The following is a 23,872-nucleotide window of genomic DNA, read 5'->3' on the forward strand; positions in this document are numbered from 1 at the left end:
TAATTGTTCGCAAACATACGTACTTCTGAACAGAGACATCATTTGCTTTGCATTTTTTGTCAAAAACGGAAATTGCTCAGGGTTCACATATGATTTATAAAAAATGTCGTTTTTTACTGAGAAAAATACATTTTTTTAATCGGTATTATTCTGCATGTCAATCACTTCCATTTGAAAGTCTTCACGAACTGTATCTATGTCGATATTGAATGGCGAGAAAAACATTTTCATGGAAACCGCTGTCTTCTCAGCTTTAAACATTTGGAATCGTAATTGAAATTCATTGATTAAAATGTCTATTTATTGTGCGTATTTTTGATTAGTAACGTTTTTTTTCTAAATGTAGAAAGTGAGACACATTATTCTGCAAAAGATGCTATTTCCGCTCAAAGTCCTGAATTGTATCATACAACTTGTGTGTAAACTGTCCTTTGCCCTTTGCCACATTAAGATTATAGAAATGCTGAATCATGTCGATAAGAAACCCAAAATCGCAAATCCATTCTTTATTACCAAAATGAGGAAAGGCATATCCCTCCATATCCAGGAACAATTGTATTTCGCTTTTTAAGTTGTATACTCTTTTTATCATCGCACCTCTACTAAGCCAACGTACTTCGTGTCGTATCATGCAAATTAAAATCCGTAATCCTTTATTCTGGTTTATTTGCCTATTAAATGCTTACAAGAAAATATGTCGACTTGACAGCATCAATCACTATTAAGGACCTGCCTCAAACCTAACAAAAATATAAACTCGACAGTGTTACCAACTTATGCCACCAACAACCATGGAGTAAGTGAAGTTAGAACATTACATTACATCCCCTTTTTTTCCTTTTATAAATAAATTAAAATCATGTTGCTGGTAGCTCTCCTAAACTCTATTTATTTAAAAAAATTCCAATACATAATCAGACAAGTGCACAGGTGAACTGGTATCTGTCTGTGTTCCTTTTTGACTTTCTACACTTTCACTTTTCACTTGTACCTCACTTTTAATTTTCATCCTGAGTAGAGTCACCTTCATTTTCATTTTAAAATTTTCTCTGAAAATGACTTTCATTATGTTTCAAGAACAAAGGGGGGATAAGTGGTTCAGCCTGAATATTCGATGAATGAAAGGGAAATCTAAAAAAATGAACTTTAAACGTTCAAGCCAGTCTCGAAGACCTACACAGTAGGATGAATGGACTGCCGCCTTTCAGAAAACAACTACTCCCCTGGCTATTACCTCGAAGGGCGTTGGCTTATATCCGACAGCTGGCAATGCAGGAATCTTCACAGCCTTTAGGTCGATGATGGCCACTATCTTGCACTGATGAGTGGCTAATGAGCCCGAAATCGGTCTGCAAGTCTGCTCGTTCCAAAATTGAAGGTCGGCTCTTACGCTTGTATTGCCAATTGCATATGCAGGAGATTTTCTGTGAAGATTCCTGCACTGACGTCGGATATAATCCAACGCCCTTCGTGGTATTAGCCAGAGGAGTAGTTGTTTTCTGATAGGCGTCAGTCCATTCAACCTACTGTGTAGGTATATTCTAGACTGGCTTGAACATTTAAAGTTCATTTCTTTAGATTTGTTTACTGCCAGTCTTCAAGCATAGCCCACTGATTAATAAGAAATTCTAATGGAGTTGTTCTAATGGGGTTGTTCTATATGGTAATATAGCCAAACATATGCCATGGCATGATGTTGCAACGGTTTTCAACACACTGTGGACAAGATTTCACAAGATTCTCAATTTGTGTTGACAGCTCTATCCACCAGACACTAGATTTAGCTCTTCCCCTGCATTTAACGATACCTCAATGTTCTGTATATGAATTCCAAACACTTTAGTTGTGAAGTTTTGGATATAATAATTCGCGTTTCTTTCAAAAGTAAATTTTCATTATACGAGATCTCATACCTATACCTACTGGTAATGAGGTAGAAGCTCCATGGACAGACAACTTTGGTTTTTGTGGCCAAGAGGTTGAACAATATTCCTACTGTTTTTGTAAATATAATCTTGTTTTGTTCATCCATATCTAACTGACGAAGATAATCTTTAAGTAGCAAATTTTTCATTACTGACCTAACGTACATCTCTACTTCATGTGTTAACTCAATTGAAATTCTTATTATCGCACTTTTTAACGGGCTCCCGCTAAAAGTGTCTGGCTTGAACTCCGTGAGGTACGACATTGAAATGAAAAAGATTCGAAGACTCCTGGTGATTCGATTCTCTCACTTCTAACTATTATGAGTCACCGCTGCCACAATGTCGTATCACTCAAATTAAACTCCGTAATTTCTGGGTTATTCGCCTATCAAATGGTTACAGGAATGTATATCGACTTGATGACAAAACTATAAAGTCGACAGTATTACCAACTTATGTCACCAACAACCATGGAGTATGTTAAGTTAGAACATTACATTACACTTCCGTATTAAAAACCATGTTGCCATATTCAGTTTCTAAATCTTTCAGGAATTCTTCAAATTCACGGTGATTCAACTCGCACGACTTTAATAATTCGTACTGCGACATTTGGCAAACTCAATCTTTTCTCACACAAATTTTCCTGGTGATTTATGGAGTGGTTAACGAATATTTCCCTTTCGTGAACCTAATGTCTTGTGTAATGTAATGTAATGTGCTCCATCTGTCGATATACCAATAATCTTTTCTAATGAAATTGAAACATTTTTCAACTCAGACTTTAGGGACGATGTTGTCCCTTTCATTGGAATCAGTAAACACAATTCTCCGGTACTTTGTTGTCAATACCACGAAAAAATATAGCCCGTTGTGCTTTATAGCTAATATCGCAACTCTCATCAGGTGAATAAGAACAATATTCGAATTTTGCAATGCATTCACGAAGTATTGTTGCTATGTTTTTGGACAAGTCTTCAATTCTCCGTGCAATTGTGAATCTTAATAAACTAATGTTTGAAATAATATTTATTTTATTAGGAAATTTTATTTCTGCAACAGCAGAAAGGTTCCTTTTTTTGAAGGTGATTGACAATGTTTCATGATGAATTTCACAGGTTTGGACTTCCATTGTCTACTATATAAAATGAGTTGTTTCAGGGATTTCAAATCGTTTTATATAGTAGACAATAGAAGTCCGAACCAGTGAAGTTTCTTTTTTTGCCAGTATCTGACTGACAACAAATCTAGCCTTCACTGCCGTATTTGATAAAATAGCTTGATTTAAAAAAATAGCTTGTTGTTTTGTCAAGTTCATTTTGAATAATTTTATCTATCCAGAGTTGTCCTGTTTTTATATTGTTGTTCATGTTTTGTATCGTAATGCCTTATTAAGTTATATTTTTTTAATGTCGACACAGTCTCTGGGCATATTAAGCCTATATTTTGACGAAAATGAAAAAATTATCTAATACTTTTCTGCCTGTGATCATCCGCAACATTCCGTTTTTTGTTAGCTTTTTCGACATGCCATCTTGAATTCAAAATTTGACAGAAAATTATAGGAAAACTTACTGTTGAATAAAAAACTCTAATATTATTTTTTTCACAATAATATTGCACTCTCGCCTTTTAAGAAACACAAAATTTGATCACTTTAATGAAATCAATGAAAACACTATTAGCTAACTAATACATTTTATGAATGGAATTAATTGAACAGATTCTACAATGGCTCTCTTCATTTTTTAGTGGAAGGTATTCAGCCGCAACAGTGTTGTTGATCAGGCAACAAAAACATTCGACAACTTGCTAAGAATGATGAACTGTTCAGCAGATACAGTGAGACAATACCCTCCAAAGATTGCCGGAATAGAAGAAGGTAGCAGAGCTGCGTTTCCTCTAGGATTTGGTCATGCTACAAGTTACATTGCCAAAGGAGCTGTACTAGTTGGGTGAGCAAAATATCGAAAAACAAAGTTTTATGTCTGGTTTCGTCTTTGAAGTGGTCTAATTCATTCAGCTTAGGTTGCTGTATTAATCTAACTACCCCTCGTCTTAATAAAAAAAGGGGTATTTTTTCCAAGGGGCTCTATATATGCGAGCAATATTTCAAAGGAAGCCTACGTTGAACTTTATGAAGTATAAATAGTTAGTTGCTGACGTGTGAATAACTTCCTGATACAAAATAATGTTCCAAGTTTCTGAAAAGCTGACTTTGCTATTTCAGTTACAGATTTTACCGAAATACAGGGTGTTCCTTAAACACATGCTAATATTTAAGGAGGTAATTCTTAGACCATTTTAAGGAAAAAACGTCCTATGGACGTATGTCCTAAAAGCCTTAACTTTTGAGATACAGGGTGGCAAAGTTTTCAAAAATAATCAGTTTTTTAATAATAACTGAGATAATTTTGTAGACATCTTTGGTATATTTAGTACATATGTTCCATGCCTCAAGGCGCATTTTCTGATGTACAATTTTCCTAATTTTCTCTGCCAGTGGCGTATGTACGAGTTTTGAAATGTATATTTTTGCTTTATCTTGAATTAAAAATTATTTTTAAAATCTCCATACATTTTTGAGCACATTTGATTTGCTGGGTTTTCTTTGTCCGACGCATGGTTTTCGCTCAAAAAATTAAAAATCGCTTTACTTAAGGATAAATTCCTTAAAAATCTGATGCAGTATCGTGCATCGACTGAAGGCAAACTAAGAGATCAGATTTGTTGCAAAATAATTGAGGATCTAAAAGTTATTTGTTTGTTGTCAGATGCACTGTTCTCAATTAAAATTACATCATAACGCAGCACCGCTTAATAATTTTTGAAAACATGAATTTAGTTATCTTGGAATAAATGACGTGTAGCAGAATTTATTTACTGCACCTCTTGGAAATATGGAGTTTGTCGATTTCTTTTAAAGATTAAAAGCAGAAAAAACAGCGTACCCACCATAACAATAAAAAACGAATTCTCTGTATGTACAAACGTCAGTAGCTAATATTGATATTGGTTTAAAGTAAGGTGTTGGTGTTAAAAACTGTCACAGCGCGTTTTGATTGATTTTGAAGTGTTATTGAAGTTACTTTGGTAGTCCGCTGTTTTTCTGAATATCAGTAAATATGGTAAATTATACGAATGCGGAAATGGCGCAAATGCATTACGTATATGGCCTTGCCGATGGTAATGCAACAGAAGCCAGGCGCATTTATCAGGAAAGATATCCTAATCGTGCCTTACCAGATAGCCGAACCTTTTCAAATATTTATCGTCGACTTGGGGAAACTGGTAGTTTCAAGAAAGGGACTCGGGAAGGTAGACCTCGTGTAGTAAGATCTCCTGAAATCGAGGAAGCGGTGCTGCAAGAAATTGAGGAACATCCTGAGACGAGTACGAGGAAGATCGCTAGAACTCTGGATATTTGTCATCAAATTGTTTGGCGTATTTTGGTTGATTTTTTGTTATACCCATACCATATTTCAAGAGTGCAGGCATTACTCCTCAGAGATTTTCCACAGCGTGTGAACTTCAGTCAGTGGTATCTACAAAGTATTGCACTAAATCCGCAGTTTGAGACAAACATTTTGTTCACAGACGAAGCAAATTTTTCTCGGAATGCCATTCAAAATTTCCATAACAATCATGTGTGGGCTGAAGAAAATCCCCATGTAATAACTGAAACCCATTTCCAACACCAATTTTCGATTAATGTATGGGCAGGAATTATAGGTGATCATCTAATAGGCCCATTTTTTCTACCAGGACGCCTTGATGGTCGTTCTAATTTACACTTTCTCGAAGAAGACTTACCTGGGTTATTGGAAGATGTGCCACTTGCGTTAAGGAATCGAATATGGTACATGCACGATGGCGCCCCTGCTCATTTCAGTGTAATTGTCCGAAACCATTTAAATACAGTTTATCCTAATCGTTGGATAGGTCGCGGAGGACCTCAGCAATGGCCAGCAAGATCCCCCGATCTCAACAGTTTAGATTTTTTTTTATGGGATCACCTTAAAACTCTTGTGTATAAAACTCCCGTTGATACTTCAGAAGATTTAAGAGAGCGACTAGTTGCCTCGTGTGAAACTATACGAAATACGCCGGGAATATTTGAACGGGTGCGTAATTCCATGCGTAGAAGGGCGGAAGCATGCATACTAAGTGCAGGTGGCCACTTCCAACAATTTTTATAATAAGTTTTGGTATTATTACTAATCAACAAATTTGTGCTATTCGTTTAGACTTACTGTCACAAAATAAAATAAAACTCGTTTTTGTGAAAAATTTATTTTTTTGCAGATTATGTTTTCAAATATTATTAGGGAATTGGTAATGCGTTATGAAGCAATTTTCAGATTCTCATTCATTGAGAATTGATCTAATTTCTTAATTTACTTTCTGTCGATTTTTATTTTTCTGAGTGAAACTCGTGCGTCGGACAAAGAAATACCAAAATACTCAAAAATAAAGGAGGATTTTAAAAATGATTTTATTTTGAAAAGGAAGCATTGGCGTAGTACGTTTTCCCCAAAAATATTCAATGCGAAACCCGTAGGGATGCCACTGTTTGAAAAAATACAAATTTGTGTACATCAGAAAATGCTCCTTGAGGCATGGAACATATGTACCAAATATGCCAAAGATGTCTACAAAATTATCTCAGTTATTATTAAAAAACTGATTATTTTTGAAAACTTTGCCACCCTGTATCTCAAAAGTTAAGGCGTTTAGGACATACGTCCATTGGAAGTTTTTTCCTTAAAATGGGTCTAAGAATTACCTCCTTAAATATTAGCATGTGTTTAAGGAACACCCTGTATATCTATTGTTATTGAACGAAATTCATTTGTCGACTCCTTTGGGATTTTTAACTTTCCGTAATCTGAACAATATGAAAATTTGTAATGGAAAACTTCATGCACATGCAGAAAGGACAAACTCTTTAGTTCTCCCCGATAAGTAACTGCGTAAATTCAAAGTATTTTTCGCAATTAAATTCTGAACTAGTAAAATTCAGAAAATAAACAGTTAATTTAAAATCAAATAACCCTACAAATAGCATCACAAATTGATAACCACTAACTCAATAATTACCGACAAAACAACCACCGACACCTTCCACAACTAACGTTATACCTTACATTCCAGAACTATCCAAATTGGAGATAGATATGATATTGGAATTTATTACCCAACAATAATTACACTGAGATCCATACTCATATATACAAAACCCAACAACTTATAAGAAAAATGCATTGCAACCAAATGACCCTACAAATAGCATCACAAATTCAACAACCACCAACTCAATAATTACCGACTAAACAACAACCGACACCTTTCAGAACTAACGTTATACTTTACATTCCAGGACTATCTGAATTGGAAATAGATATGATGTTGAAAGTTCGTTTTTAACAACAATTACACTGAGATCTATACTCATATATACAAAACTCAACAACATACAAGAAAAAATAAAAAAATGCATTTATAAGATACATTTTTCTTGTGTTGAAAGTTATATTGGTGAAAGTTCGAGACCATTAAAAGTGCCTGAGAATGAACATCGAGATCATATCAGAAATAGACAACTAACAGGATCGAAATTGTCACAACACATTTTGAAACGAGATGGTGAAAATTGAGTTGAGTGGAATAAGCTAAAATTATACAGATTCTTATGTTAACGTTTAGGAGGCTAAAATCTGCCTCTGTCTCCAAATTGTTTTTTTCCGCTGATTCTCTTTATTTCTATAATCCTCGATATATATCGAATGAGTTTTGAAATGTGAAATATGTCAGTGTTGTTGATATACTCCTTGAACACTACATGATTAATTTATCGCAGACAATTTGAGACCCCTGCGGAAAATAATGGGTGGAAAAATTAGAAAAAAGCAACAGAATATCCCAGTGAATAAGCAGAAGGATTATGAAGCAGTCGTATTGGTTTTGGAGAGCAGGTATTGTAGCGAGCACCTACCAAGCTCAACTGAAAGTGAGAACTTGAGATCCATCAGAGAGCCTGCAGAAGTTTGGGGCTGAAGTCGAAATATTGGTAATTGTCTACCCAGAAGCGCCTGATAACTTCACCCACTAGATTAGTGTCATAGTTTCATCGACGGAGTCCGTGACACGAAGCTGCAACAGTCGCTGAGGATAGAACGTCATAAAAAATTTGATGAAGCCATCATTTATGCCCTAGAATTTGAAGCTGCTAAAACAGCGACAACAGCGGAAAGTTCTAGTGAGGGCCATCAGTGAAAAGGAAGACGAAGAAACAGATCGACTCATGGAAGGTCTAGAGGAACTTCTAAATAAATGTTTGATGAATGCAACTGCACCCAGAGCAAGAGGACGACCTAAATGCTATAACTACGCCAGAGAAGGACTGTCGATCACGTCCAGCATCCGACGAAAGAATAAACTGACGACTTTCTTTCCCAAAGCTGAACGAAGCTTCATCCATTATTAAGGGCATGTTGTAGGAAGAAGAATCGGAAAATTAAACAGCCCCTGGTCGTCACCTGTTGTGTTGGTCAGACCACTCAGCAATTCGGTGGCTATTCAACTTCAAAACCCCAGAAGGACAAATAGTCAGGTGGGTCGAAAAGTTACAAACTTACGATTTTGTAATTCAACATCGGAAAGGAAAGAGTCACGGAAACGCAAATAGCCTCTCGAAAAGACCATGCCTGATATCACAACACAACAAAGTTTTTGTTTCGGGATTGAAATTAGATGATTTTAATGTATTTCCACGTGTTAAAACCGAAAGTGACCATAAAAATTATATATTAGCTCTTGTTTTCAAGATATAGTATCATTATATTATATATATGTATATTGAGTTTTCAACAAATGAAATATTTCATCACCAACAGTTAGTACACATGTTTGTTTACATAACACCCCTCTCATCAGATGTTCTTAAGTAGTAAACATAACCTATGTGAGTTTGTCAATTGTACGCACGTGGTTGCTATTGAAATTATTGTGTGAAGTTGATTTTTAAATTAATTTAAGTGCTGATCTGAAATGCCTCAAAAGTGTGTGAATTCTGTCGATAGCTTTTGCTATATATGTGGTGAAATAACATTTAAGGCTCAGAAACGTAAAATGACACCTATCGTTAAGACAGCCTATGAACATTATTTTGGTGTGAAAGTTGGGGACCAAGATAAATCATGGGCTTCTCATATATGTTGTAATTCTTGTTCCGTCATATTGCGAGAGTGGCTGAAAAATAAAAACCGGGCAATGGCTTTTGCAGTACCTATGGTTTGGCGTGAGCCTACCAATCATACAGACGACTGTTATTTCTGCTTAACTCCTCCCATTAAGCAAGGTTTATCTATGAAGAAAAGAGGAACGGTTAAATACCCTAATCTCCCATCTGCTCTTCGGCCTGTACCACACTCAGACAATTTGCCAGTCCCTTCTCCACCCCAAAACTATGAAATTTTAGAGGAAGGTGATGAAGACTGTTTAGAAGGAGCAACCCATCCTTCTACATCCTATGACCCTGATTTTGAGGTAAGCGATAGGTCTAGTGATCCGCACAGAATTAGTCAAGCAGAGTTGAGTGACCTTATAAGAGATCTTCGCTTGTCTAAGGAAAAGGCTGAGCTGTTAGGGTCAAGACTACAACAGTGGAATCTTCTAAAACATGATGTGAAAATATCTCAGTACAGACAGCGTCAAAAAGATTTGCTTCCTTTTTTTGAGAAAAAAGAAAACCACGTAGTTTGTTCTGATGTTAATGGTTTGATGGACTGCTTGAATTTGGATCACACTCCATCTGAATGGAGACTGTTTATAGACTCTTCAAAACTGTACTTCTGCATAATGGAAATCAGCTACCCTCTATTCCTATAGGTCATGCAGTTCACGTGAAGGAAACGTATATAAATATGAAAACACTTCTCCAATCAATCAAATATGAACATCAAGACATTGCCTTAATGGAACAGAGATATCAGGGCCGTTGGAATGAAGCAATGCTTGCAGACTACTGCTGGTCTGTGTGTAGGGATGCTCCAGAAGTGTTTTATAAAAGACAAGCTAATCGACAGCGATCTTACAATGAATCGGATGGACTTAATTGAAATTTGGTGGTACAAACTTCTTTTATTTTTCAAAACACTAAGAATAATGTTTTTTTTTATTAATTTTGTACTTAAAATATTCTAAAAGAAACATAACAATATTGTTTTATGTACTTTCACTTTTCACGTATAGTATAACTACTCTTTAAGATTAAGTACTGTGTATCTCAAAAACCAGAGCTAATAAAAATTTTTCATTGTTATTTTCGTTTTTATTACCCCAAAATTAGTAGAAATTGACTAATTTAGTGTAGGAAACATTCAAAAAATATTTTTTTGTTGTGTTGTGTATCCGGATGCAAATTTTGCCAACGCCAGGAGGACAAGGATATCCAGCTACCAGAAGAAGAACTTCCTACCAGAACGTGATAAGGTAGCGGGCAGATACTCTTTTATGGACAGCTCTGATAGGAGCTCTGATAGGTAGGCTACCCTACCTCCCACCGCTTCGGGTTCGCTCTGACCCGAAGGGTGGTAATCTGTAAGGGTCCCTTGTCCAGGGATACGGATAGAAACTTTGAGGAATCACCTGACCATGGTGCGGTACGGTCGTCAGCAGCCTCTGAGGGTGACACCACCTTTATGACGAGGCAGGACATCATGGTAGCGCAGAAGGAGAATCCGGTCTTGAAAACTGTACGAGAATGGATTGACAAAGGAGTAAGGCCGAAATGACAAGAGATCTCCAAGTACGGAGCCATTGTTATCAGTTTTATTGAAACTATGCGTTTCAATTACTGCTGTGAAGTCTTGTCAACATTTGATAGCTACTACTGAACAATATCTTTCTGTTTTATCGCCGCGTCGTCCGAAGCCTACTTGATCAAAGTGTGCGTTTCAAAGACTACATGAAAAAACCTAAAAGCTCCGTATTTCAAAGATGACTCTGGGAAAACATCACAGGGTGTCTCATTAAAAAATAGTTTTCCATCAATAACTATCGATATCTCATTTGAAAAAAATTGTTTTTCACACCATTGAATTCTACTTATAAAAGTTTTTTGGAAATGTTTTCATTGAAACAAGAAATTTTTGACAGGAAACATGCTATAACTCAGAAACGATGATAGATATTGAATTGCGATTTTCACCATTAAGTTTGTCAAAAAATTCAACTCTCAGATACTGCCAGCAGTTATCATGTATTCAGTTTGAAAACAAGAGTTTCCCAAGTGTCCAATTTGGCCTACTCTTAAAGATACCCAATCACCTCATCAGTTCAGGAAATCTGTAAAGCAAGTTCTCATTGACCAGGTGTTTTATAGTGTTCAAGAGTACTTTGATAAAGATATGGATGGAATTCTGAAATGAAATTATTCCCTGTTCAAGCACTGCTTATGTTGATTTTAATAGCTCCTGCAATTTTGAAAACAGGGTCTGTTTATCTTATTTATTTATATATTTTATCTATTGACTTCCTTATTTACCTGTTAATTTCTGACTATTCGTTCATTTAGGATGTACACACATTAGAAAAGTCTAGGGATATTTTTAAAAATGGCAATAGTTTTTTTTTAGATCGCTTTAGGGAAAAAAGTTGGCGGGTGATTATTAAACGAATGTAACTTACAACAAAATTCATTAAATGGTCAAAAATACTGAGTGCGCATATAAGCAAAACTAAAAAAAAATATGGCTCTTCTTTGGCACCCCGAAAAAAAATCGTAATACAAAAAAAATTGGAATCAGTATAAAGTATGGCCTCCACGTTACATCTATCGTGCATCGACAAAATGAGATTGTCAATGTCTTGTTGAGGTACATTTGCCCATTCAGCGATTAAAAGCTCTCTCAATTGAAACGTTGTGTGAATGTTCCCCATATGCGGAGTAATTCTTCGTTGAAGCATGTCCCACACATGCTCGATGGGATTCAGGTCCGGTGGTTGTGCTGGTCATGGCAATACATCAACTCCTTCGTTGGTGAGCCAGTCAGTCACTAGACGCGCGACATGTGGATGAGCATTATCGTGCATTAGGTGGAAGATTTCACCAACAGCACCAGCAAACGGACAGACGATAGGTAGAAGAATAGTGTCGAGGTACTGTCGAGCTGTGAGGGAGCGATTTGGAAAAACGAGATCGGTTCTGCCGCTGATCATGATTCCGCCCCATAGCATTACTGTACCACCTCTGTATGTGTGGACTTCCTGGACGTGTCTCAAACGTTCATTATTTCCAGGTCGTCTCCACAGTCTTACTCGACGAGAATCTGGATGAAATCCAAATCTGGATTCGTCGGTAAACAAAACTGTGGCCCAATTATTTGCATCCCAGTTTTGATGTTGTTGACACCACTCTAATCTTCTACCGCGATTGCCTCTCGACAAAGGTGGACATCTAAGTGGCCTTTTGTTGTGGAGCTCTGCTTCATGCAGTCGATTTCTGACAGTATCACGACCAATGGTTACCTGGTGCGTCTGCTGCAACACGTTAACCAACTCAGGTGCTGTGATTGTCGGTTGTCTTCTTGCGGTTAAGACCAAAAATCGGTCTTGAACTGCAGTTGTAGCGCGTCCTCGCCCTGGATGTTGTTCGGCTGGACTGCCAGTTTCACGGAAACACTGCCACAATCGACTGATAACACTTTGGGAGACCCCCAAACGAAGAGCTACATCATTTTGTCGCATGCCACCTTGAAGAAGCCCTACATGATAAAAGATACTGTTTTTGCAAGCTTTGTTCAACCCATAGAAATCTACAGGGTGGTCGAATGTACCAATTTAATCGAAATTAAACGACCTCATGCATTCATTTTTATGATATTTAGTATGTTATAAATATATCCCTAGACTTTTCCGATGTGTGTATATAAATATGTATGTGTGTGGTATTTATGTGCGTTTATATATGCATATTCATTTATTTATCTATAATTGTTTTAGCTGTGCACTAAAAATCGTAACCATATTTCAGTATGACACATACATTAAACCAATGTATATGTATAATGTATAGTTATTATAGTGAAACTCATTTATACATGATTAGTTTTGTCAACGAGTTTATACTTTGGACAATAAAGCATATTTGATTTGATATGATTTGATTTGATCTATATACTGAATATCTGCGGAAATAAAAGAATCCGTAAAATTTTTGAACGGCTTCCGTTTGAACGTTATTCCACATTTTAAGGTATTTAACAAAGTGACCGAATTTTTTATGTCAGCTAATAATGAATATTTCGTGGTGAAAGAAGCATCAGAAAATTATTTCCAATTGATGATCAAGATTTGGTCTTGTAGTCCTGCATTTACAGCATACTTCGTTCACTCAATTCGCTCTCGCAGTTGAAAGTGTATGTAAAGAGTTGCATTTCCAAAATTCAGACTTCTGATGACATTTTCTGGGGCACTTGTGAATGATAGGTTGTTCCTCAGTATCCACTTCACTAAGTTGTCATGTCTGATGAAGGCAGTGAACACACTGATGTTACATATTAGGTTATTTCTGTGAATTTCATTAGTTCGGACTTCCATTGTCTAATATATGAAATTATTTGAAATCCCTGAAAGAACCAATTCAATTGAAAAATAAAAATAAAAGCTGAAAATAATTATATCAAGCAAAAAACACTGAAATGAAATTACAGTAGAATAAAATACAAGTGAAAATTGAACAACTTAACAAAAGAGGAATAAAACTTGAGAGATTTCAAGCCAAGTTACTTCGGGTGATGACTGTCATAAAAATTAAGAGATTTAACCTGTCATTTCCCGAAGACGATTGGGAAAATATCCAATCGAAACGTCGTGAAGTAACTTGGCTTGATATCTCTTAATTTTTATTTCTTTTTGTTTGATTGTTAAATTTTTTACTTATATTTTATTTCACTGTAATTTCATTTAAGGGTTTTTTCTTAATTAATTTTTATTTTCAGCTATTTTCGATTTTCAATTGCATTGGTTCTTTCAGGAATTTCAAATCATTTTATATAATAGTTGAATAGAACTGGCCGATACTTGATGAAAATCCATATTAAAAAACTAATTAATACTGCTTGAGTGCAGTTGCTTGACAAAGCTATTGTATAGCGAAACACGTGTCGCGGTTTTTAAAATCCTTTATAGTGAAAATCATACAATAAACTGTATTAATTAGTTTTTTTATTTTATACAGGCTGATTCACGATGGATGGCACATTAGACGTTTCTGGTGAACCAGACAACGGATCACTTTGAAAATTTAATGGAGGGCATATTCGGACATTCTCTAGCCAACTAAAATATTTTCGACAATGCGGTGTTGCCGCTTCTATTAGAAAGCAGTAGCAACTTTGGTTTTTTCGTTTGCTTGAAAAAGTTGCTGAAATTTGATTATTTTAAATAGAACACCCTGTATATTATTGAAAATTCGGAAAGCTGCTGAAATTTGCTTTCTTTCTATGTATATCATACCTATACCTAACTAGTCAAGTTTCGGACTTATGAACATTTATTTGTGAAAATGTCCCTTCAGAATAGTATTTCCATTCGGTATTTGGTAAGCAGGCCATGATTACTATTTGACAGTAGCGTTGTGACATTCTCCTAATAATATCGACATTTTCATCACTTCAGAAGTTGCAAATACCTTCAAAAAGATGGAACAAAACTATTCAAACGAAGTTCTTATGAATTTGTTTATTATTTTTGGACAGTGTGACAAAATTATCAGCAGAACATGTAGAAAGTTCAATGAAATGTATCCGAATCTACCGCCAATGAACCTCAAGAAATTTATACGAATTCAGAACAATTTCAATGCATTTGGATCAACTTTAAAAGCACCAAGAAACTTGCCTCGACCCGTAACTTTCGAAGACAACCAGATTAATGTCTTAGCATATTTTCACGCATTTTCCGAGTCATCGATAAGAAGTGCTGAAGAAGATTTGGGTATAAAATATTCATCGGTTCAAAGAATCTTGCGAAGACATAAAATGCATGATTATAAATTCACCAAAATTCAAGCAATGAAGCCTCAAGATCCTCAACAGAGAGTAGAATTTTGTGAAATGTTGTTGACACGCATTCAAGAAGATCCACTTTTTTAAATAAAATTATTTGGACTGATGAATCGAAATTTTCGAGAGAAGGGATTTTCAATAGAAAAAATCGTCATTATTGGTCCAGTGAAAATCCTCACGTCACAAAAGAAGCCGGATTTCAAGAAAAATTTAGTTTTAATGTCTTCTGCATGTTGATGGACAACAAATTGAGGTACATGATATACGAGGAGTCATTAACATCCAGAAGCTACCTGAATATTTTGGAGAATACTGTAGACAGTTTCGTGGATAATCTGCCACTCGAAGATTATCGAAACTGTTGGTACCAACTAGACGGAGCTCCTGCACATTGCACAAGAGAAGTGAGCGCAGAACTGGATAGACTATTTGACGATCGGTGGATGAGGCGCTTGGGACCATGGAATTGGCCAGCGAGATCACCCGATCTTAATCCATTAGATTTTTATTTGTGGGGAATGTTTAAAGAAAAAGTTTACAAAATACCCGTGCGTTCAAGAGATGAATTGTTAGAAAGGATTGCCCAAACATTTGAAGATTTGGATCCCAATGAAATCAGATCTGCCACCACGAAAGCAATCTACACCCGCATTTCAAAGTGCTTGGAAGTAAACGGCCAGCGATTCGAACATATTTTGAAATATTCCACATGATTGTTTTACTTTTTTATAATTATTCATATAAATATTTCCAATTTCAAGTTTCTTGGTGCTTTTTTAAAGTTTATCCAAACATATTGAAATTGTTCTGAATTCGTATAAATTTCTTGAGGTTCATTGGCGGTAGATTCGGATACATTTCATTGAACTTTCTACATGTTCTGCTGATAATTTTGTCACACTGTCCAAAAATAATAAACAAATTCATAAGAACTTCGTTTGAATAGTTTTGTTCCATCGTTTTGAAGGTATTTGCAACTTCTGAAGTGACGAAAATGTCGATATTATTAGGAGAATGTCACAACACTACTGTCAAATAGTAATCATGGCCTGCTTACCAAATACCGAATGGAAATACCATTCTGAAGGGACATTTTCACAAATAAATGTTCATAAGTCCGAAACTTGACTAGTTAGGTATAGGTATGATACATAGAAAGAAAGCAAATTTCAGCAGCTTTCCAAATTTTCAATAATATACAGGGTGTTCCATTTAAAATAATCAAATTTCAGCAACTTTTTCAAGCAAACGAAAAAACTGTATTTTTTTACCACCCTGTATTGAAGTAACGGAGATTAGGCTGACGTGTGGGAAGTGTCCAAGTATCACCTAACTCCAAACCAAATTTCGATATCACAGTACTTCTTAACTAAAAGATATCGGCATTTTTAGAAGTCATGATTTTCGAAGAAAAAAATTGAAATTAATTTTTATTTCGAAAACGGTAACAGATAGGTATAGGGAAATATCAAGAAAAGTTGTCGGACAATTGTTGGAGATTCCAAAAATAATATTATATACAGAGTGTTCCATGTGAAAAATCAAAGTTGCTACTGCTTTCAAATAGAAGCGGCAACACCGCATTGTCGAAAATATTTTAGTTGGCTAGAGAATGTCCGAATATGCCTTCCATTAAATTTTCAAAGTGATCCGTTGTCTGGTTCACCAGAAACGTCTAATGTGCCATCCACCGTGAATCAGCCTGTATAATATTAGACAATGGAAGTCCGAACTAATAAAATTCTCTATGAAACATTGTCAATCACCTTCAGGTTATTACTGTGTTGTTACCGTCTCTTTCAAAAGTTATTCTTCAACCAAAATACGGTCTAATTATAAGCAACTGTGCAATTAGTAACGACAGTCTCTATCCGCATGTTTTTGTCGCTTTTGCTGTATATGGTTCAGTCTCTTTGTTCAATAATCTCTTTCCAAAAGTTGTCGTATCTACTTATCACATGAAAGAATATTATTCAATAGCCAGTGTACTACATTGCCATGTCTAGTGATATAGGCATTAGTTGAACAAGTTGATGTTACATGGTAGGAAGTAACGTATTCAAAAAACACTTTTTTGACACTTTACTTTACAGTAAAGACACGCCTGAAGAAGTCATTGTATGGCGAAACACGTGTTGCTTTTTTGTAAAATCGTTTAGTGAAAATCTCAGTATAAAGTGTTTTTTGAATACGTTAGTTATGGATTTTCATCGAGTATCGGCCAATTCCATCATATATGGTAGGAAGTTTTTGTATTATAACGGCCTGTCTTCATCCAGAGATGGATCCAAGTCCATGTAGCCATGTGATAGAATGTTGTAATGAGAGATTCCATCCATTCAAGTGTGATGTTTATGACAGAAAAGTAGTTTTGTCAAATCTGTCAACATTCATAATTCTCCGTTACACAGTCATGATGATCAGTTTATTTTGTTCCGTCCTCCATTTTATATTTCGCAAACATATTTCTCATCACGATATCTAAGTTTTTACAGTTCTTGAAAATAGTTGCTCTCATTTCATCGGGGTGTATACTTCCATTGTGCTATGCTTGCTGATATTATGATGCTGTTAGAAAGCATCATAAGGTGTTTTGATTCAAATATAGTTTCAGTTTTTGCTTCAACATTTGTTTTAATCTTTTCCACTGTGTTCGGGAGGGTTATGAAATGTCAAAAAGATTTTGGCTGGCACGTTTATGATGTCATTCGAGAAAGTAGCACTGAATTTGAAGGGATATGGTATATATAATCCATTTATTTCCAATTTAATACATTTATAATCCTCGATATGTTTGAAATGAAAGGGAAAATAGTTAAATCATATAAAAATTATTATTACAATTAAAAATGAATTGATACATTGAAATGCCATTATAATACAGTTAGATCATAGACACATTTGTGTATTTTTTTAAAACATAGCAGAACAATATAATTTGATGAATTGGACGGATGTACACCCTCACAATACAACTGACAATCTGCTATTGCAGTAATTGATGAGGACAAAATAAGATGGGATATATCGGGCTTTTCCCCCTTCAAGTCACCAGGACCTGACGGTATAAGACCAGCCCGACTTCAGTGGGGACTGGACACTCTTGTGCCGCACCTGGTTGAAATATTCAGAGCCTCTCTAGCTCTGAAGTATATTCCCAGTAAGTGGAGATAAGTAAGAGTAGTATTTATACTCAAACCAGGTAGGATGGACTACACCCTGACAAAAGCATTCTGACCAATTAGTCTCACATCGTTTTTCTTAAAAACTCTGGAGAGGCTATGTGAGCGGTACATAAGAGATGAAGTACTAGTTCACAACCCACTTCATCCAAATCAGCATGCATATACTCCGGGAAGGTCTACTGATTTGGCCCTCCACCATGTGGTTGGCAGAATCGAGAGATCATTGGACAACAAAGAATCCACCCTGGGTATATTCATAGATATCGAGGTAGCGTTTGATAAAACAAGCTTTCCAACAATTATCCAGCAACTATACTCCAGGAATGTACCCCTGGTAGTAGGAGAATGGATACTCAAGATGATCTCTTAAGCAATAATTATTAATGTAGAAGACATCACAGTGAAAGGACTGGTCATGAGGGGATGTTCACAGGAAGGGGTCTTATCACCCCTCCTCTGAAACATAGTTCTGGATACCCTGATTAATCACCTTAACAAACATGGATTCTACACAATTGCATACGCAGATGACATAGTTATCTTGCAGACCGGCAAATCTCTAAACACACTGTGCGATAGAGCGCAGGGTGGGCTCAAATTAATAGAAACATGGTGTAAGGAACACTAACTGTCGATCAATCCCAAGAAGACTGATAGGGTCCTTTTCATCAGGAAAATAAGTTTAACGGGCTCAAAACCTCCCGAAATCTTCAAAAGCAAACTAAACTTCTCCGAAGAGGTGAAATACCTTGGTACTATCCTCGACAGGAAGCTAACATGGAACTCTCATCTCTCAGTAGAGCAAAAAGAGCATACGTGGCTTATGAGCAATGTCAGAGGACAGTGGGACGCGCATGGGGTCTTTCACCCCGTGTGGTCACCTGGATCTACACTGCAATAATAAGACCTATGTCTTGGAGCTATTGCATGGGGACCGAAAGTTCTACAAGCAACGGCCATCCAAAAATTATATCAAATACAGCGACTGGCTTGTTTAAACATCACAGGAGCCATGAGAACAACACCAACCGCGGCAATGGAATTAATTACGGGTCTGACCCCTCTGAACCTGTACGTAAAGAAGGTTCGATTGCGTTATTGGCTATGGTTCGATTGCGCACGGCTGGTGTAAACCTCGAAGTAGGAATTGGTCAATTGAGGCTGGGCCTATGGCGAGAAGCGCTTACTGCGCAAACTCTGCTGCAGGCAACAAGTGATACAATTGAACCCAGGTTTGTGTTTAATAAACCCTACAAAATACAAATCAAGCAGAACACGAGAGTCAGATGCTACAAATGCAATACGCATTCATACAGACGGCTCAAAAACCAGAGAAGGCTCAGGATGTGGAGGGTACTGCAGATCACTAAGCCTAAGGATTGAGTGGGAAATGGGAAGAAATACCAGCGTGGTCCAAACAGAACTGGCTGGTATCTCAATCGCCACAAAAGAAATAACCAAGAAAGGAATGTCTGGCAAAAACATAACAATCTGCACTGACAGCAGACAAGCCCTATTAGCTTTGAACAGACAACGTATAACCTCAGGGCTAGTACTAGTGTCACCAAGTTGTAGCTAAAGCCTCGGTAGATAATAACATTATCCTGAGGTGGGTTAAAGGGCACGACAGGCGTAAAGGTAATCGCGTTGCTGACTCTTTAGCCGAGGAAGCGGCTGGACTAAAAATTTTAGGACCCAGTGGCACCTACGGCCTGATGACTTCGACAATGGGCTCATTCAGGTTAATTTAGTTTTTTTTCTACACCCGTACTCTAACAATACACTTATATGACCATAATCCGTTTCATAATGATATCCATTATGATACAGATTTTTCATAACGATACAGATTATCAACCAATAGAAACCCATAATTTTTCAATCAAGAATCCTGTTCCTTTGTTTGTCCTAGATTCTAACCTAAGTAACTAATTGCTTTATTTGTCAAAATCAGTTTTCATATTACCTACCTATATTATCAAAATGTCTGAAAACAGCGATATAGAAGGAATACCATCGACTCCAATATTTTTAAAAGATCAGATTAATTACAGTTGTTATATTCAATATAAATATAATTAAAATCTTCATAGTTTTCATATATCCATGATAATACCATTAAGTTTGTGTTTTTTTAATATGAGTTAATTACTGTAAATGTGTTCAATACAAATATAATATTTATAGTTTATCATTATTTATCGGGTTTAGAAAAAATAGCGTATGCAACTCTCATGTAATGGTTATTAATACACCGCATATACCATACAAAACTCGCCGTCGGCTCGTTTCGTATCCCGGTTAATGCTCGTATCTTAATAACCATCATTACATGATCGTTGCATAATATACTATTATTGAAGAGTATATAGTATAAAAGTAAATCATCTCCCGAGTATCCCACAAAATTTTCCGGTTTATATGTCAATTAACAACTGAGCAAGAGCAATTGAAAATGTGAGATCGCTCGCGGTACATCTTGATGTCACACCAGGCAAACGAGCTTCGAGCGGTGGCAACCGGGCCTGTAGTTGGAGATTATGAATCGCTGCTATGTCAATTCAGTAATGTATATGTCAATTCTGGGTAACTGGCATTTTTGAGACAAAAGCTCTATAATAAATGAAAAGTACTTTGGGATTCCAAGACATAATTTCGGATTTTTCTCTATGACGTAAATAGATCTTCGCTCAATATTGTTTTTCGAGGTCCATTTTTCAACTAATATTCCAGACAATGTAGAATCTGTAAATGTATCAACAGAAGTCATGTCTGATGTACTCAAACTCTCACACGGAGGAACTTAGTAGTAGTAATTTTTTCCAATACTTTCTGTATTTTCTATTTCTTTAGAACGATTTCTTTTTCGGTGGTATATAATATTTACAGTCTGTTTAGCTTTTGATCTTCGAAAAACCTCTTCATTAACTTGAATTCCAGCATCAAAGGTCTTTTCCTGTGTACCTGCTTCATCAGACATGATTTGATTTTCAGCGATATCTACGTTGCAAGTATTCAACAAAATTTGTTTTTCCTTTTTTTTTGAACAAACGGTGGAGCTTTAGATGTATGGGCCGTCGGTCTATCAATTTGGCAATCACATATATGCGAAATTACGCCTGGTTTCAATATAATTTTTCCCACTATATCAAAACTATGACACAATTATTAATCTGACTCACTGAACAATATTTTTCAAGGCTACTGATTACTACTACTGCAATGTAATATGTTCATTAAAATTTATAAATTTGAAGAATACTGATGTTGCCCATTAATTTGTCCTCCCAAAAATCAAAGGGAAGTTATCTATAAAATGGAAAACCGTTTACGAAAATAATCGGCAGATGTCGCAATATTTGATAGTTGAGAATCTAATAATACTTCAACAATAGCTTTATTTATTAATCTTTAAGTTTGGAAAATATTTTTGATAATTCAGTTTAGACAATTGAAACGTGTACTCAACATTAGTATTTTGTTGTCGTCGAGCAATGCAGTTTTATACTTGAGGAAGTTAAAATAACAATTGTTGATTTCAACATAGACATTAAGTCCTCGGTAGTATAGTGGTCAGTATCCCCGCCTGTCACGCGGGAGACCGGGGTTCGATTCCCCGCCGTGGAGTATTTTTTTTTATTATTATTTTTGCACTATATTGAAAACTCAAAATTATTTCATGATCCATCTCTTATTTTAAGTTTAAATCAGAGAGCACGTAACATCTCAGATTCTACTAGGTTTTTGTGCTCGGGCTATTTTATTCTGCTCATTTTATTTGAAAACTTTTGACAACAAGTTTGTACCAACACGAAACCTTATTCAGACTATTAACATCAAAACAACTTTTTGGAATGAAGTAGCCCATACAATTTTATCAAAAAAGGGAACGCTCTACAGGTTTTACATTCCAAATCTAAATCGTGTTAGGTACTCAGCTTCTGCACGTTTGTAAAGTTTTTTCCCCGTAACAGTCAACAAAACAATATCTTAAAATTTCAAGAGATTATCGATGTTCGTGAAGGTAACACGCTTTTTTATAGGAAGTTTATAAAATGTAATTAAAATATTTTTACCATACACAAGAGTTGTGAAAACACTGTTTTTGATGTGATTTCTGCTAATGATAATAGGAACATGAAAATTAACGTAGTGTATTTGAAATTTACTCATAAATTTATACGACTGTTCGGCAACCTGCAACTTATGGTTTTTGTTAAATTATGAAGGACAAATCTGTTTGTCTGTCTTGTTTAAAAATATTTTCATTTTACACACCTTAAGGAATTTCTGCTCTAAAACCAAGTATTCTATTCCTACCAAACAGAATTGAAAAAAAAATTAATAATTTCCAAGGGAAATGATAAAAATGTATTTTGTGTGTATTTCATGTTTTAAAATATTTGCTTAAAAATATGTGTCCTGAGAAAGTTTTTTTTACAATCAATCACGTATCTAATAAAAAAAAAAATACGACCAGGCCCCGACGAGATTCGAACTCGTGATCTCCTGTTTACTAGACAGGCGCTTTAACCAACTAAGCCACGGCGCCGATGTAGATATTTTGTAAAATAATGATCATCAACTTGGTATTCTGAACCTGTAAAATTAGACGTTGTTACTTCAAAATTTTCCGATGTTGTTTCCATGTTTTAGAATTTTGCGATACCAATTCCAATAAATATGATTTGTACTTCATATTTCTTATAAATAGAAGACATGCATACATATTATCTTGTCCAGAAAATGTTTATTTTGAATTCAATTCAAATAAGATTCCTCTTGGCTGGGATTTAATCAAATAGGTGAATGAATGTCATTACGATGTCATCGATAACATAAGTAGATCAAACTTATTCCGTGACATAAAAAATCGTAATTCATGAATGAATTGTGTGTATTTTCTATAATGTTATCCAAATTGGTACTGAAGGGCCCTAAGGCAAGTGTCTTACGACGAAACATCGGTGTCTACCGGTGAGAATGACAGTGTTCCATGTAAGTGCAATTTGTTACCATTCATTTAAAGTAGAACTCCTGTGAATGATATCTGATTTTATCCATAACGAATGTTTGGAATACAAACTGAGTAGAGAAAAGTATCTTCTGTATAATTCAGTGTTCATATGAAAGTACCTATTTGTTTCGAAAGAATTTTTTTTTCGTGTAATTCAATGTTTATATGAAAGTAGTTGTTTCAGGAGGGCTTTCTTCCAGTTTGTGTCTGAAAGTTGCTTCTTTGCATGATCTACATATCCATGTATAGAGTTACTTATTTTCAAATTGATTACTTCCTTCCTTTCTTTGGAAGACTCCCACATTTTTTTTGTATCAAGATGAAGTAGTAGAAAGCCATAAACTTTCTTTCCAAAAAATGTTTGTGTTGTTTTTAAATTACCGAACTCATTTTTGGTGACACGCATATTCAAAGATAAAAAAAATTCATAACTCAAATTCGAATAAGAATATTTCAAAACGGCAACTACATCGTGTGAAATGGAGTCCATACGTCTGTACCAGAATATGATAAACTCATTAATTCAACAGTTCAGCGAAAGATTCAGCCAGTTCAAAAGCCTAGAACATACAGCTGAAATGATTAAGTATCCTGATGTAGTTGATTGCAATGTTTTGGAATGGATCCAAATTGACGATTTAGAGATGCAATTGATAAATTTTTAGAATACCT

At 35.6% G+C, this 23,872-nt stretch overlaps 1 protein-coding gene and 2 non-coding genes across 4 annotated transcripts in view; 2 read left to right on the forward strand and 1 right to left on the reverse strand.

The window, feature by feature from the left end:
- The window catches only part of LOC111505383 (ubiquinone biosynthesis protein COQ6, mitochondrial), a 119,976-nt gene that overhangs the window by 70,923 nt on the left and 25,181 nt on the right, over window positions 1–23,872 (forward strand). For both annotated transcript variants that reach the window (XM_074180794.1, XM_074180793.1), the window contains exon 7: window positions 3,681–3,883. In XM_074180794.1, the coding sequence (XP_074036895.1) occupies window positions 3,681–3,883 (203 nt within the window). The remainder of the gene's footprint in view (window positions 1–3,680; window positions 3,884–23,872) is intronic.
- TRNAD-GUC (transfer RNA aspartic acid (anticodon GUC)) lies at window positions 21,739–21,810 on the forward strand. Its single transcript has one exon. It is a non-coding gene; the product is annotated as a tRNA-Asp (tRNA).
- TRNAT-AGU (transfer RNA threonine (anticodon AGU)) lies at window positions 22,662–22,735 on the reverse strand. Its single transcript has one exon. It is a non-coding gene; the product is annotated as a tRNA-Thr (tRNA).

Source organism: Leptinotarsa decemlineata, unplaced genomic scaffold (genome assembly GCF_025532065.1).
Source record: "Leptinotarsa decemlineata unplaced genomic scaffold, Ldec_3_MD MMD2_tig00026299_RagTag_RagTag, whole genome shotgun sequence".
Taxonomy (NCBI): Eukaryota; Metazoa; Arthropoda; class Insecta; order Coleoptera; family Chrysomelidae; genus Leptinotarsa; species Leptinotarsa decemlineata.